This window comes from Porcisia hertigi, chromosome 16, assembly GCF_017918235.1.
Source record: "Porcisia hertigi strain C119 chromosome 16, whole genome shotgun sequence".
NCBI classification, from domain to species: domain Eukaryota; phylum Euglenozoa; class Kinetoplastea; order Trypanosomatida; family Trypanosomatidae; genus Porcisia; species Porcisia hertigi.
This window is the reverse complement of record NC_090575.1, coordinates 592,741-607,515: the sequence shown is the minus strand read 5'-3', so window position 1 is coordinate 607,515 and position 14,775 is coordinate 592,741. Positions and strand designations below refer to the sequence as shown.

At 54.9% G+C, this 14,775-nt stretch overlaps 4 protein-coding genes across 4 annotated transcripts; all 4 read left to right on the top strand.

Moving 5' to 3' along the window:
• Positions 1-1,147: 1,147 nt before the first annotated feature.
• Positions 1,148-4,618, top strand: JKF63_05360 (uncharacterized protein; the record flags this gene model as incomplete). Its single annotated transcript, XM_067901323.1, has 1 exon — positions 1,148-4,618. One exon carries the CDS (start codon positions 1,148-1,150, stop codon positions 4,616-4,618), a length of 3,471 nt encoding a protein of 1,156 aa, XP_067758325.1.
• A 1,315-nt stretch (positions 4,619-5,933) lies between these two features.
• JKF63_05359 (uncharacterized protein) lies at positions 5,934-6,275 on the top strand (the record flags this gene model as incomplete). Its single annotated transcript, XM_067901322.1, has 1 exon — positions 5,934-6,275. One exon carries the CDS (start codon positions 5,934-5,936, stop codon positions 6,273-6,275), a length of 342 nt encoding a protein of 113 aa, XP_067758324.1.
• Positions 6,276-9,895: 3,620 nt separating this feature from the next.
• On the top strand, positions 9,896-11,617 carry JKF63_05358 (uncharacterized protein; the record flags this gene model as incomplete). The annotated part of the gene is made up of 1 exon (XM_067901321.1): positions 9,896-11,617. One exon carries the CDS (start codon positions 9,896-9,898, stop codon positions 11,615-11,617), a length of 1,722 nt encoding a protein of 573 aa, XP_067758323.1.
• Positions 11,618-12,458: 841 nt separating this feature from the next.
• JKF63_05357 (uncharacterized protein) lies at positions 12,459-13,556 on the top strand (the record flags this gene model as incomplete). Its single annotated transcript, XM_067901320.1, has 1 exon — positions 12,459-13,556. The coding sequence occupies one exon, from the start codon at positions 12,459-12,461 to the stop codon at positions 13,554-13,556; it is 1,098 nt and encodes a 365-aa protein (XP_067758322.1).
• Positions 13,557-14,775: the final 1,219 nt, after the last annotated feature.

Sequence of the window (14,775 nt, the reverse complement as noted above, 5' to 3'; positions counted from 1 at the left end):
TGGCGCTCGCAGAGCAGTGCTTTGGCGAAAAGGCCGCGCAGATGGTCGCCTCACTGGCGCTCAATTCAACAAGCGCGTCCGGAGGCCTTTTCATGAGCGCACGATGCTCAACGAAATAAATGGGAATAGTACAAAGCGAACATACAATGCGTTCGACTCTACAGCTGTTCGACAAGAGCTTCGCGGCGCTAGGCAAAGCACCAATTTTTCCCAACTAACTTCACACAACGTCTTGCGCCAAATAAAGGCTGATAGGCGCGATCACAGAAGGCTGTTTTTCCCTGTCCGCTAAGGCTGGCTGAAAAACTTCATGTGATGCCTTGCTTTTCGGAGTCCACCGCTCTGCTTTGATTAAAGAACTGTTGGTCTTTTTTTGTCGCGTTTGTTGCTGGGTGCTACTTGTAGTCTATCTGCGCACTAGTCTGAGCATCATTAAAAAAACGTGATGAAAACTTTTATCCAAGTAACTGGCCGTTGCACTACGCACAATGGGCTCAAGCTTCTGCTACTATCCGCAAAAAGGGCTCTCCGCACGAGAGAGTATTTTTTTCCTTCGACCCTTGCTCCCCATCGCCGTTTTTTCACAGTCGCGTCTTTTTTCTCCTCCGCCTGTTTGTCTCAGTTTGGAGAATCTCAGCACCTTCGCTTTTTCCCTGAAACGCAAATGCTTTCGTTCTGCGGTGCAATGTGTGTCCCTATTTGGTGAAGGAAAAGAGGGAAGAATCTGAATAGACTGCGATTGAGCAACCTGTGTTTCTCTCGCTTGAAGTTTCGTGACCAAATAAAATGTTTTATTTTCATGGTCTTCTTTTTCGTCGCGCTCGTGTGCAACGATAATTTCTCTGGAATTACTGAGTTCAACTGCCGCGCCTTGAATTAGCAACTTTGCTGAAATAATCAGGCTTGAAAAAAATCATCACTTCTTCAATATTTGTCATATATATATAAATATATATATATTTTTTTTTCTCGCTTCGTGGTTGAATGCAGCGACTTGCAGTCATATTATTTGACTTGTATGGTCTCGAATCCAACTACCTCTATTCAACACTACAGGGAATGTCGACCAAATAGTCGACTGCGAAACGTACCTTTTTTTCTACACGCTTATACACCATCTATAGAAAAATAAAAAAAATAGAGTAACATGTCCACCGAAGTTGTAAAGCGACAGATTCTTCTTGCTGTGGATGCACTGAGCATCCCACTCAGCCGAGTCCCCTCTGTGTCTAGCATTACTGAAGTATGTGCGGCGGCGAAGCTGCTGCGAAACCGACTCCTGCGCGAGCGCACTCGCGTGGTAGAGCGCATTGAGACACTCCGAGAGCGCCAGTTGTACGATGAGGCTAGTGGTGAGGATCTCGAATACGATGATGAGGGCGCCGAAACTCAGATTGCCGGAAGTGATGTTAGTCGTTCCGAATTCATATTCATGTGCGAAATGATGGTTGCAGAAAAATTAGTCGTACCTTTGCTTCTGGCACATGGAATGAACTTCAGTGACACACTTCTGCCACAGCTCCTCAAGCTGTTGGCGGCAATGCTGTTGCCCATTCCGCGTTTTTCGACAAACGAGGTTCTCCAGAAAGATCTGCTGCAAAAGATAAAACTACGTTGTGGCACAGATGATTTTTTTGGTTTGCTAGTTCATTGTGTAGCGCCTATTGCCGAAAAGCGAATGACAAGTGAACTGCAGCGTGATGATGTTGTTCTTCTTGAAATTGTTCTCACGCTTATCACGCACTTACTGGACCGACACGCAGTGGACATGGAGCGAATAATTGGCGCTTTCTGTCGCAATCAAGGCGTCGAGCTTTTTCTAGTTGTGGTGAATCAGAGCTTCTCTCGTACGCAAGCCGTCAAGGGGATCACAAATTGTGATGCAGGCAATAAGACCCACAGTGGCCCTCATGGGGAGAAAAATGAAAACGATGACATGGACAAAAAAAATAGCGTGGATTTAAAAGAGGTGCAAGAAAAAGGTGAGGTTGACCTTGAAGAGGAAATAGACCTTGAAGAGGAAGTAGACCTCGAGGATGACGACTCGACGTCCGCATCACACTCACCAGATGTGGTGATGAAGGCCCTCGACGAGGAGTTTCAAGAGCAAGTCAACAATCTCTTGGAGAGTGACGAGCAGCTGTGGAAATGGAACTGTCTTGCTTTGGCTTCAATGGCAAGCATTATGTGCTGTTTGTCCCCAGAAGAGCTGGTACAGTTAACATTGCTGGGTTACACCAGCGACTCGTCCCCGGATCGAGCGCTTTCTACACTTTTAAATAGACGACAGCTCCGTGACTGCAAGAAAACGAGTGATAAGTGGCGTGTTGTTGCCCTCAGTCGCAATGGGGCCGTCACGTCTAATGGCATTCTAGTTCGTGCATCCCAGGGGAGTGCGGCAAGAGGCCAGGCGATTGGCACTGTCTTTTCTTTACTCGGGCCGCGACGAAAAGACCCACTGGAGGCGATGAAAGAAGTTGATCTGCGCAAGCGCGGTCGTTTCATCAAAGGCATGTTTCAAGGTACCACACCACAGTGTAACCTTCCGCTGCCTACGAAAATACAGCTTTCGCACCAAAACAGCGCCTTTTTGAGTTTTGGCTTCGAACCGCTTAGCGTGATGGTCTTCAGGAAATTACAAGAAGTTGCTGCTGCCGTCGAGCGTGCTACAAAAGAGCATAGGGAGGTGGTTGCTGGATACAAAGGGTCTGGGGAGGCTCTAGAGGTGACGTCACCTCTCGACACTACACTCTACCAAAACTTGGCTCACGTGCTGCAATACATGACAATATGTCGGTGTATTTTGCGTTATACTCGGCTTATTGCTGAAGAGCTTAAATTGGAGCAAAAGTCTTTTCTAGTTATTTTTCCGCAGCAATGGCAAAGTGCTTCGTCAATTATTTCTTTGGACTGCTTGGAACTGGGATTTTCCGTCTTGCGCTCCTTCCTGGATTGCAAGGATATTCGTCGGCGTGAGGATGTCGCAGTTGTGGTGGGGTACTTGGCGGAAATACTTCTCATTCTCCATTCACTGCTGCAGGGCGAGATCGCCGCCGATCCTGCGGTGGAAGTCGCCGCTCACGCGCTTGCCTCCTCCGTGCTTTACAAAGAAGAAAATATCAAGGCTGTGTTTAGCTTGCTCTCCGAGTATTCGAGTCGGGTTATTCCAATTCGAAAAGCGCAGGTTTTCACACTTTTCACATTCTCAGTCTTCCAGTTGATGGAGAAGTGCAGCTACATGGGAAACCTTTTGCTTCCCAAGCGCCCCCAAAAGATGAGAGGAGGGGAGAGGCCGGTTTCCATAGAGGAGGCAGAAGTTACGGATGGTGCAAACAACCAAGGCGACCTGGAGAGCGTCGACTCCGCAGTTTTGGCAGATGTGCAGGGTGAGATGCTCCAAGACATGGCGAGCATGATTGACGATGAAGAAAACGATGACGATGCAAATCCGCCTGATTTGACAGACTGTCTCCAGAACAGAGAGATCCATGAGGAGCAAAAAACTCCACCTCTATCTGCGGATTCCCCGAAGCAGGCATTGGAGTCTCTGGCGGGTGGTGCTTTTGCGGACAGCGGTGGTCTGTCACCTTCGGAAAGGGCCACCTCAGCAGAACGACCTCCCTCCATCGCCTCAAGTGGCCGAACCGCTTTCTCAACAATTGGTTCTGAGCGGGAGGTGGCTGTTAGCGGCTTTTTCCACCGTCTGGCGTCGCCAAAGAACATAAGCCTTGTGTATTCGACTCTGCGCCATTGGCGTGTGAACGACGCAGACGTGAATATTGCACTGACGTTTTTGATGGACGCGTTGGTGCGCAACAACTGCGAGAGTGTCTTCTTCAACGTTGCGTTTCTCCTGCTTATGCGAGAGATTCTCGTCAACGGCGAGAAAACACACGCGCCACTTTATGCAGTCTGTGATCGTATTGTATACGACTTCTTCAACCCCCCCTTCGCAAAGGCACAAGATGCCCGTGCAGCGACTGAGCTTCCCAACGAGGTGGAGAGTGGCATGCTGAGTGGCGCACAGTCCTATCTCGGGTTTGAGGTTTCACTGCGCTGCACGCGCGCTTTGTTCAACCTGTGCACACTCGACTACACATATATCGAGGAGAAGGGAATGCCACACCTGATGAGCTACACGACAAAACCGCTTCTTCATGAGGACATCCTCAAGGCAGAGCAAGAAGGGTTTGCGGCGGTTGCCAACCCAACAAGTGCGCGCTCCCCACACGCTAGGTCACGTCTCCGGACTCAAAAAGAAACACCCACCGATGACAGTAGCCGGGAAATTCAGGCCCGAGCGTCTTCAGAAGCTGATGACGATGGGTGTGTAGCGCTCACCCTGGATCCTGCAGCGGAAGGTCTCGAAGAGAAGGGAAAGCGACGCTCTAGGCAACATCCTCGTCAGCGCCAGAGCGACAAAAAGCGAAAGCGATGTGAGGTGCCTGATGCGGTGGCTGATGGACAGGGCAATCAGGGCAGTACATGCAGCAACCACTCACCTCAGAGCACCAAGACAGAGGATGTCTCAGCTGCCACATCAGCTGAGATTGCTGCAGTGGCGGCTTCCCTCCTTGGTTTGGCGGAAGAGACTCTGGCGGTGAAGAAAACGGAGTAGCCTCCCCTTCATGTTTATCTGCCATGTGTGAGTTCATACCGCACATCGCCAGGATATATCATTTGTGGAGAGACTAGGTGTATCTTTTTCCCTCCCGTTACGGTTTTATTCACTCCCGATGAGATGACGGGGCATCCTCCTCAGCCTAAAGAGGGGGGGGGGGAGGGTATCAAGGGTCTACGGCCCACGCGGTGCAGGGGATGTTCAGCACTGGCCCCCTACTTTATTGCCAATGCTGAACAGCTGCTGGTGCTGAGAGAGTCAAGCGCCTACGGTGTAAAGAGCGCGGGGAGAGGGGCGGGGGGGGGAGAGAGACCGGTGCGACTCTTTGTCACCGATGTCCGCGGCCAGGTCCTGGATGACGTCGCGTCGGGGCGCCCCGGGCGGCAGTGGAGACGTCTACCCTTTCCATAGGATGTGCAAGCAGTCAGCGTGGCTCTACTGCGTCTCACTCCGTCTTCACCGCCTCCTGGTTGGGGGGAGCCGGTGCGACGCCGAGGTGTGTGTGTGTGTGTGGGGGGCCAGAGTTTTGAGGCGTTTGTAGTGCGGGGACGACTGGGTCTAGCTGTTGCTGTAACGCGTGTACGTACTGCTGCATTGCAGCTCACGATGAGCCCCTGTGTGACAGGTCCAGTGGCGTTGTCTGTGCGTGTTTCTGTTATATAGTGAGCGTCACTCTGTTGCATCAAGAGTGGATCGACTGTGTGTTTGTGGGGGCCTTGTCTCTTCTCTGAAGCGGTGGCGAGCTCCGAAGGGACCACGAGGACTCGCAGATTTCGTCGTGGTGCTGCTTAGGGGATTTCTCTCGATGCCGCCGCGGAGGAGAGGAGTCAAAGGGGTGAGCGGGAGGGGGGGGGGGTATTTTTGCGGTGCTTCACTGGCCGGCCTCACGTACGCATCGCTTTTTGCAGGGAATGAAAAGACGTCACAGTGAGTGTCTTGTTATGCAATGGCCCTCCGTACAGGTGGCGAACGCATACATCCATCGCCTCCCGTCCCCCCTCTCGCGCTTTTCATATTTCTTCTTTGATGTCACTCTTTCCCTTTCTCGTGCTTTGCTCCACTGTTGCTGCTCCACGCTTGAACGAAAAACATTGACGACTTGTTCACGTACGTACACGCACATGGTCACATCTGTACGGTCGATAATGCGACAACCAGCCCTTCCCTCTCCCTCTCCCCTCCCCTCCTCCCTTCAGATACACGTACAACGACAGCGTCTCGACTCCTTACTATCAGGTTGATTACTCTTTCACAGTTTGTCTAGGTGTTCACAGGGTCATTTGTCGCACCAGCAGCTGACGTGACACTCTTCATGATGCAGAAGGCGCCGGACGCTCTCACGCCAGAGGAGCTTAACCTTCGAGTGCGCCAGGGCCTCCAAAAGCGCAAGAAGTGTGCACTGTGTACCCAGATCTTCTATGTGAATAGGCTGCCCGGGTCCATTACGCACAAGTCCATCTTAGAACTGCGCCAGAAATGGGGCATGAACGTACGTCGAGGTGACCACATGCCACCGGCGTCGCAGTTGTACAAGCGGGAGGAGATTTGCGCATTCTGCATGCAATTTTTCGACACATCTGGCTCGATGCAGACGCAACAGAAGCTACTGGCGTCCACACGCGACGGCATCTCACCAGCGTTGACACTGCGGTAGGGACTCCATGAAGAAGAAATGCGACATGGGGGGGGATGGATGAACAGATATATGGAAGGAACGTAGGACTGTTACATCGGTGCACGCAGACTACCCCTTTCCTTTTATTAGGCCTCCCAGTCAAATTGGCAACATTTTTCGTTCTATCCTGCTGCCACAGTCGCCTCTCATGTGGACAAGGACTGCGCATCCGCCACCGCTGTGTTCTCTTCCCCCCCCTCCCCCCCCTCCCCCTGCAGCGAGGCATTTTGCATCATCCTCAGAACGCGCTGCTCTTCTCGGTAAATCCCGCCGACTGCCTTTGTTCTGGTGGTAGTGTTGTGTGGTGACTTCCAAAATCCACCCGAGAGCTCATTCCTTTGAACTCCTTGTATATTTTATTTTTCCCTCTTCATCTCTTCCCCCCGTCCCCCACTTCCTCAATGGAAAGGGGAGGGGGGTTGACGCCACGGATGTAAACGAGCAAGGGAGAGAGTAAAAGGTCGGAGGTGAGGGGGGAGAGCGAGAGACCCTCCATAAGAGCTGGCACGAGTGTATCTGGCAGTGGGGGTTATACAAGTGACCTGGGCGTAATGCAGGCGCTAACGCGGATACACGGTTGAAACGTTCCGATGGGATCACACTCATCGACCTCCCCCCCGCCCGCTCCCTCCCCCCCCTTTTTTTCGGGTTTTACCCTGTTGTGCATTGATGAGGCTCGTTGTTGTGTGGGTGTTTACGGGATTGACACAATAGCCGGCCGGGGAGGCTCATCCCCACAGCTAACCAACCAAAATAGCAGGCAAACCCTGTACTTATCCACTGATTTATCAGGAGCTGCAGGAATGGATTTGTGTTTCCAAAACGCCGCCCTTTCCCTTCCCTCTCTGCTAGACAGAACGCTCAAGTTTCCTTGGCGACACCGCAGGAAAAAAGGAAAACGAAGTGGAAGAGTGGAGGGAAAACGGGCGTCTCGTGGGGGAAAACATTGCGAATACTCCACCTCCTCTCTTTTCTCGCCTCCTGGTGTCTCGTCGTGGGTGGCAGGTGGGTAGAGCACACACAGCGGAGCGCCTGAGCGTACATTCCTGCGAGGAAACGCAATGCGACCAGGACCGCGGTGGCTGGGGGGGGAGGCATGGAGGCAAGGCCAATGATTCTCAGGCCTGTGCTTCTTTTCCTCTTGTGTGTAGCAACACCGATCACACTGCGTGGAAGGGCCTCTCGAGATGGAGGCGGCACCACTGCAGGTGCACGTGCTTCTCGTCTCTCCTTTGCACCTTATGCTTTTTGTCTGTCTCTGGAACCTCTCTCCCTCTCTTGTGCATCTGCTGAGATGGCGCACATAAACTCGTAAAGCACACGGACGCATGCGCGGTGACGCTCACTTACTCGCTTAGCGCGCCCTCCCCCCCCCCGAATCCAGGAATCGCGACAATACGGTGAAAAGGCGGGCGTGGAGGGGGGGGAGGGAGGAGGAATGGACTCCTCCACTGTAATGTATTTCCCCCGCGTCTCACCGGGCTGTCTGTTCTTTCTCTTTTCTGCTTTCTCCCCCCCTCTCCCTTCCCTTGTCCAAACAGGCAGGCAAACGAGGCGAGGAGGAGAGGAGGAGGAGAGGGGAGAGAGGGGGGGATAAAGAGATGAGGTGCATTTCAGTAGCGGCGGAGAATGGCGCACGTGTCCCCAACCTCCTTTGTGGTAGGCAAGTTGGTCAAACTGGCCGTTATTGCGCGGGGCGGCATTGATGATGGTGCCTTATTGCCACTTGGATGTGGATGCCATGTTCAAAGCTGGTTGGCGTCGAGTTTTTTTGCCAAATGCACAATCTTCGATTGTGCCGCTGGTTCACAGGGAAGCGATATCGTAGAACTTCCCTTCAGACTATCTTGATTATCGCCCCTGCAAACGGCAAGGACGAGAGTCGGGTGGGACATGCACATGTCGCTTGAGCTGATCCAGTCACTGTGGTGTGAGACGACGGAGACGATGCGCCACGTGGCCTCCAAACAAGGACATCAGCTTCGGCTCCTGCTCGGCCATTGGAGGGCCTACGCCGTACTTTGTGCGCTCAATCGGAGACGGATGCGCCGCAGTGGACTGCGTATTTGACGAAACTGCCGCGATTCATCAGTGTTGCACTTGCGCTTTTTCGAGCTACTGCCGGTGCCGCTGGTCCTCATCTTGTGGGCTTTGCGGTCCCATCAAGCCCCACACAGAGGGAGACTCCCTTGGCACCCCGCGACACCCCTTCTCAAGCCGCTCTGTGGGTAGGCGGAATCTATCGGGCTTGGTTCTGCCGCCTGGTAGGCCTCAATGGGGGGGGTGCGATGTGGGGCAGCAGCCGAGTCGTCTTTGCCGAGTCGCAGTCTTATTGGGATTTTGTACAGCGCTGCTGTTAGCGCTTTACCTGGTCGACAGACATATGAGGGGGTACAGAACGTGCCGGTGCTGCTAGACTCGTACGTGACAAGTGGAGTCAGCTTCGGTGATGCTCATGCAGGCAACGCGCCGCGGCGACCTCGGACACTTCCAGGACGCAATGCGGTGTACCAGAGCGGTACTTGACGGACGTTTTCTTATGGAGCATGTAAATTTCTACTGGCAAACCTGCACCAGCCACAATTGCAGTCTCTCTCTCTATTCTTGCCGTGACTGAGTGCTATTATGGTTGATCTGCCGGAGGTGTGTCAAGGGCGGCTCTCGAGGCACCACTCCTGGGTCTCTCCGAGGAGGAAACACAGGATGACGTTCTCGCGCACCTTCTTGCCTCAAGCAAAACGTATAATGTGCATGTTCGCGCAACGCACCCGATCGCGGCACGTTGCGTTGCAATTTGGTCTAATCATATCTCTGGAGCTTCACTGACGCCGGAGGCTCGACAGTCACAGACATATAATGTCTACAGAAGATTTCACCGGTGGCTATGTCACTGAGATTAACAGCACGAAAAGGGGGCCTGCCGCATGTGCGCGGCTGATGCCGCCGTCTTCGATAGGGAGGCACCGCTCATCAAACCATGGTTTGGTCAGGTGCCTACTCTATGCATGTAGACGGCGTGATGAGGCAGCTGGAGAACACCACGTTGGGCAGGGAGAAGTGGACGAGGTCCGTAATATGCATATATATATATATTGGTGGGTACCATGGACGATTCTGACGGGTTTGCATGCCTCGCTCCCTACCACACAAAGCCGCTGACCGCTACCTCACATTTTACCCCTGTAGTGTTTATAATGTCGGTTTGTGTTGCTGCGCCGCTGCTCTCACGTCTTCTCGAGTTTCGCTCCTCGTTTCCTCTCTGATGTTGAGCCTTTTTCCACGTTTTTGAAACCCGTCCACACACGCACACCCAGAGCAAGGGAAGGGCCATGGCCAAAAGTGCGTTGGTTTGGGCGGCTGTCTTTGTCTCTCCTCGCATGCGTATTTGCTGTGCTCTCCTCCGTACCGCGCGCCTGCGCCCTGCGCCCTGTGCCCTGTGACTCTCGCTTTTCGCTCCCCTCTTCCCCATCCTTGCCCATTGCGCTTCCCTCCTCCTCCTCCCCACCTTTCCCCCGTTATACTGTCCCAGAACCACAAACACACTCGGGGACACACACGTACAAACAAGACGCACACACGGTCAAGGCGTGCTCTGCGTGATGTTCCGCCGCTCTTCGTGTTGGCGTAGCAAGAGGACGCCCGGGTACGTATTTTGGCGTCAGAGGAGCTTGACAGAGTTGGAGCATTCTAAGCGCAACTACCTTCTGTCAGAACGGCCAGTGCCACTTGGCGAGATTTCGCGGCGGATGGCCCGTGTCAAGTCTCGCTACGAGGACACGCGCGACTTCCATGAGCGCAATTTGCTCCGAGGTGAGTACAAGTACTTCACAGGGAAGCTGTGCGACCTGCGTGCCGCCCGTCTTGGTGACATGGTGGTGGTCCTGCAGTGTGCCGCTTTCTTTGGTTTCTGGGATGCGGCTCAGGTTGACCAAATTCTGGCGGAACTTTTTCTGCAGTTGGAGGGCATGGAAGCGGTGGAGTTGGTCGCACTTTTTGCATGCATGCCGCAGCTTCGTCGACAGGAGAGCGCGCTCTACCACCGTGTGGCTGCGGAGCTCGTCCCTCTCGTGCCAAACCTAACCGCCGAGGAGTGTCTGGCGGTTTGCCGCGCCTGTACCGCCGAAACCCCCCCAGAGCTGACGGAGACGGTGCTGCGTGCTCTCGCTAAGCACCAAGAGGAGATTAGCCCCGCTCAGTGTGTGGAGGTGCTGGACACGTGGAGCGTCGCCTCAGCAGCTGTACAATCCCGCGTTCGGGACGCCATGGATTCGATTCAGGAGTACGTGTTGCGTCACCTCGAAGAGCTCGAGTGCATGGATATTGCGGTCTTGTACACGTGCCTTCAAGGAGAAGGGAGTGCGGGCAGGGCGAAGGTGGCTTTGCCGGAGGCGTTGCAGCGGCACCTGCTGAAGGCGTTTATGCGTGACGTGTCCCGGACGTGCCCGCGCTCAACGGCCATGTTTTTTTCGGCAGTCCGTGGTACCCACTCGCTTGCACTAGAGCTGGCGCAGCAGATGGCGGAGCGGGCGCTTTTCCTCTCTACGGACTTCACGCCCGCGGAGCTGCTTGCAGTCTTGCGGGTGTACGTGGAGGGTTTGGTCTCCCTTGCGGTCTTGTCTGCAGAGCTGCGAGCTGCGCACGCACCGGCGCTTCCGCCTGGTGCGACACCACCAGTGGACGCCACCGTTGCGTTGCATGGTTCTTGCCCCGGAACTGCTCTCGTCACTGCTCCTCCTTTTTCACCCTCATCCTCGCCGTCCGCTGTACGCCAGCGCGTACTGGAGATGGAGCAAGCCGCCCAAAGCCTCTCTACGCTACAGCGTGTCGCAGAGGGTCTGTCGGCTCAGCTCGTCGAGACGCTCGCCAGCGCGTCTGCCTACCTCTCTGTGGCGTCTCAGCTGGAGGTGGTGGATCTCTATGTGGATGCCGTGGAACAGCTGTCAGTGGGTTGCAGTGTGGACATGGGTGTGACGGGTGGCGGATCAGGAGGGGAGGCAGCCACACAGCTGTTGCAGCTGTTGCCTCAATCACGTCGTGCGTTACAACTGGTTTCATCCAAGCTGATCGCTAACATGAAGACTCTCTCCGTGTCGGAGCTACTTCAGCTCCTCGAACAGGCGAACACTCTGGGCAGTGGCGCTTTGCAGGATGCCGTCATCACAGCTGCTGTGCAGGAGCTGATCACGCGCAACATTGATGACCTCACAACTGAGTCTGCGTTGATTCTGGAGCAGAGGCTGAGGGCTCTCACTAAGCTCAGAGCAGAGCATCAGCGCCGATTGTCTACTGCACTCATTCCTAAGGTGCGCCGCTTTATATGAATAGGGACATGCTTGTATATTGCCCCTGCATTTGCTCCTGGGTGTGTGTGTGTGTGTGTGGTAGGAAGATGCTCACAGTCTTGACGCACTGATCATGTAGCTCACGTTGACGCAGATGCAGCTGGCAGACGTGCATCCCCATTACCCCCCCCCCTTCCGCCTCTTCCTGCCCTTTTGCATTTGCCTGTCCTCTAACGTGCGGGGTATGCGGACGCGCTCCGCGGCGGATTTTTTTTTCTGCCGCCTCCTCACCCTCTCCGCGTGTAGATCTTGGGGTGTTTCGTTGACCTACTTCCTCCCACCCTATCCCCTCCCTGACACTGCTGGTCCTGCGTGGCTCGTCGAGTGCTCTTAGCCACACCCTAGTGTGCTGCCTGTGTGTCTGAGTGCCCCTTTCCATTGAACAACTTGATAGCTTCTGCACAGATATGCACGTACGAATGCGCACACGAATGCAGATGAGCTTGAGAGGGAGGGGGCGCCTGGAAACAACGCTATGCACCGACAGGTTTCCTTCCCTCCCTCTCTTCTTGTCTCTGTTAATAACGCTCACATATACATACACGCACTCAGGCACTCCGGCTTCCCCAGTCGTTCACCTTTCTCGCCTCTTGCCCAGTCAAAACACGCGAACAAGACGAGAGTGTGGGGTATGCTGCCGCGCGTAAAGCGTGTATGCCTCTTCTGCACCCTCCACCCCAGGTCTGGTGCAAAGCGAGCCCCTCATGAAGACCGACAGAGTATCTCGCGCCCTTCCTTCCTTTGCTTTTACACCAATCAGCCGTCACCACCCCTCCTCTCCGACCCTTCTCTCTGCCTTCCCCTCCCCTGCAGTCCCATCATGTCGTTTACAAGAAATCGCCTCCTGCGCTCTGCCTACGATGAACTTGTCGTCGTCGGCAGCCGCTGGACACGAGTGCTGGCGGTTTCCCCCAATGCCACTGAGGTGGGGCCTCCGCATGTGCAATGCCATCTAGCGCACCCCACTATTACTGTTATACCCATGCTGCATGTGGCAAGCATCAAGTTTTACGATCGTGTTCTCGAGTACATTGACCACGCTGTGAAGCGCAATAAGGACACACTGGTGTTGTTGGAGGGTATCTGCGATAGCGAGGCGGCTGGAAAGCAGCAGATGCAAGAATATCAAAACATCATGCGGGACACAGCGCTACAGCAAACCATGCTCGCCAAGGCGGAGGACAACACTCTTTACTCCCCTGAGGTGATGAGAGAGATTTGCCAAGAGCTGGGCGTCCGATACGAAGTTCTGCAGTCGATAGAGTCCACGGTGCGCCTCCAAGAGTGCTACCTGAAACCCAAGCTGGCAGCCATGTGCGGACTCAACCTGCGCAATCACGCTGACTTGGATATGCACGAGGTGCAGCGCCTGCTCGAGGTCGAGTCTGCGAAGCTTTATGATGCCGGTGGGGGCCTCCCATCCAGCATTGCAGTAAGCCAGCTTGGATCCTTCCCTGTGATTCGACAGCACCGCGAGCGCAAGGTGGCGCAGGTGGCACGGATGCAGTGCACCCGCTGGTTCGAAGAGGAGACGGAGGGCGAGGTGATCATCCCCTGGGGCTACTTCCACGCTGAGGGCATCATCCGTTACATCCTAGAGGGGAACAAGTCCGATAGTGGTTTCATGGGCACCCATGGCGGCGGTGGGGCTCCGTCAACAGGCACCAGCGGCTGCGCTAGTGCCGCGCTGCCGAGTAATCAGGGAGGTGCAAAGAGCACCATGGGCCCTGGGGCGCTAGGAACTAAGGCAGCCGCCCCTGGAAGTAGTAGTAGCGCGGTTGCAGCAACTGAGCACACCCCGCCTCGGCTGGTGTTCGTGGCAGCCGATGAGCTCCTCGCCAAAGTTCCTTTTGGTGTACCAAAGGAGCTCATTGATCCATCGCCGCCAGAGAAGGCAAGCGGAGACACGAAGAGCTGAAGGCTTGTGCGCTGTGTGCGTGTGCGCGCACCTTTTGATAGTTCCCTCCCCTTTTTTTTCAATTCTCCCTTGCTTCACTGCTGTCCGGGTGAGAGTTGCATCGTGGCGGGCACGCGCGTGTGGGGGTCTATGCGCTCGTCGCCCTTGATGGCTATGATCGGACGACATCCCTGCTGCATCTCTCATGACTTCAATCCGAAGATTCCCCCCCCTCTTCTCTCCTCCCCAGGCGAAGATAGCAGGATGAGCTGCGCCATACGATAGCGAGTGGAGTCGCGGTTTCTCACCAGAAGGGAAAAAAAGGGGGTGGGAGAAAAACAGGAAGAGGGCACTGGTCGGCGTACCTCCGCTGCATGGGCGCATTCCCGTACTTTTCTCTCAGCAATTTAGCATACCCTCCTGGGGGTGTAGTGAGCGGGTCGCTGGCGTTGGGCACACAGACGCGCGCACACCCATGGGTGAATTGACATTGCTCGGCGACACACAATGTGTGTAGCATCTCGATGCACTAGCTGCGCACGTATTGTAGGCGACTCTCATCTACACAGGGGAAACATTTCTTGTACGAGTCATCCTTTCCTTGAACACCTCCCCCATATCGCTAACCTTCGCGTTTTTTTCGACGGTTATTCGTCTTGGCCACTGGCTCACGTGACGAGGCAACCTCCTCAGCCTAAAGAGGGGGGGGGGAGGGTATCAAGGGTCTACGGCCCACGCGGTGCAGGGGATGTTCAGCACTGGCCCCCTACTCTCTTGCCAATGGCGAACAGCTGCTGGTGCTGAGAGAGTCAAGCGCCTACGGTGTAAAGAGCGCGGGGAGAGGGGCGGCGGGGGGGAGAGAGAGACCAGTGCGACTTTTTGCCACCGATGTCCGCCACCAGATCCTGGGCGACGTCGCGTCGGGGCGCCCCGGGCGGCGGTGGAGACGTGTACCCTTTCCATAGGATGTGCAAGCAGTCAGCGTGGCTCTACTGCGTCTCACTCCGTCTTCACCGCCTCCTGGTTGGGGGGAGCCGGTGCGACGCCGAGGTGTGTGTGTGTGGGGGGGGGGCCAGAGTTTTGAGGCGTTTGCAGTGCGGGGACGACTGGGTCCAGCTGTTGCTGTAACGCGTGTACGTACTGCTGCATTGCAGCTCACGATGAGCCCCTGTGTGACAGGCCCAGCAGTGTTGTCTGTGTGTGTTTGCGTGCGGTGTGGTGTGGTGTGCGTATGACCGTT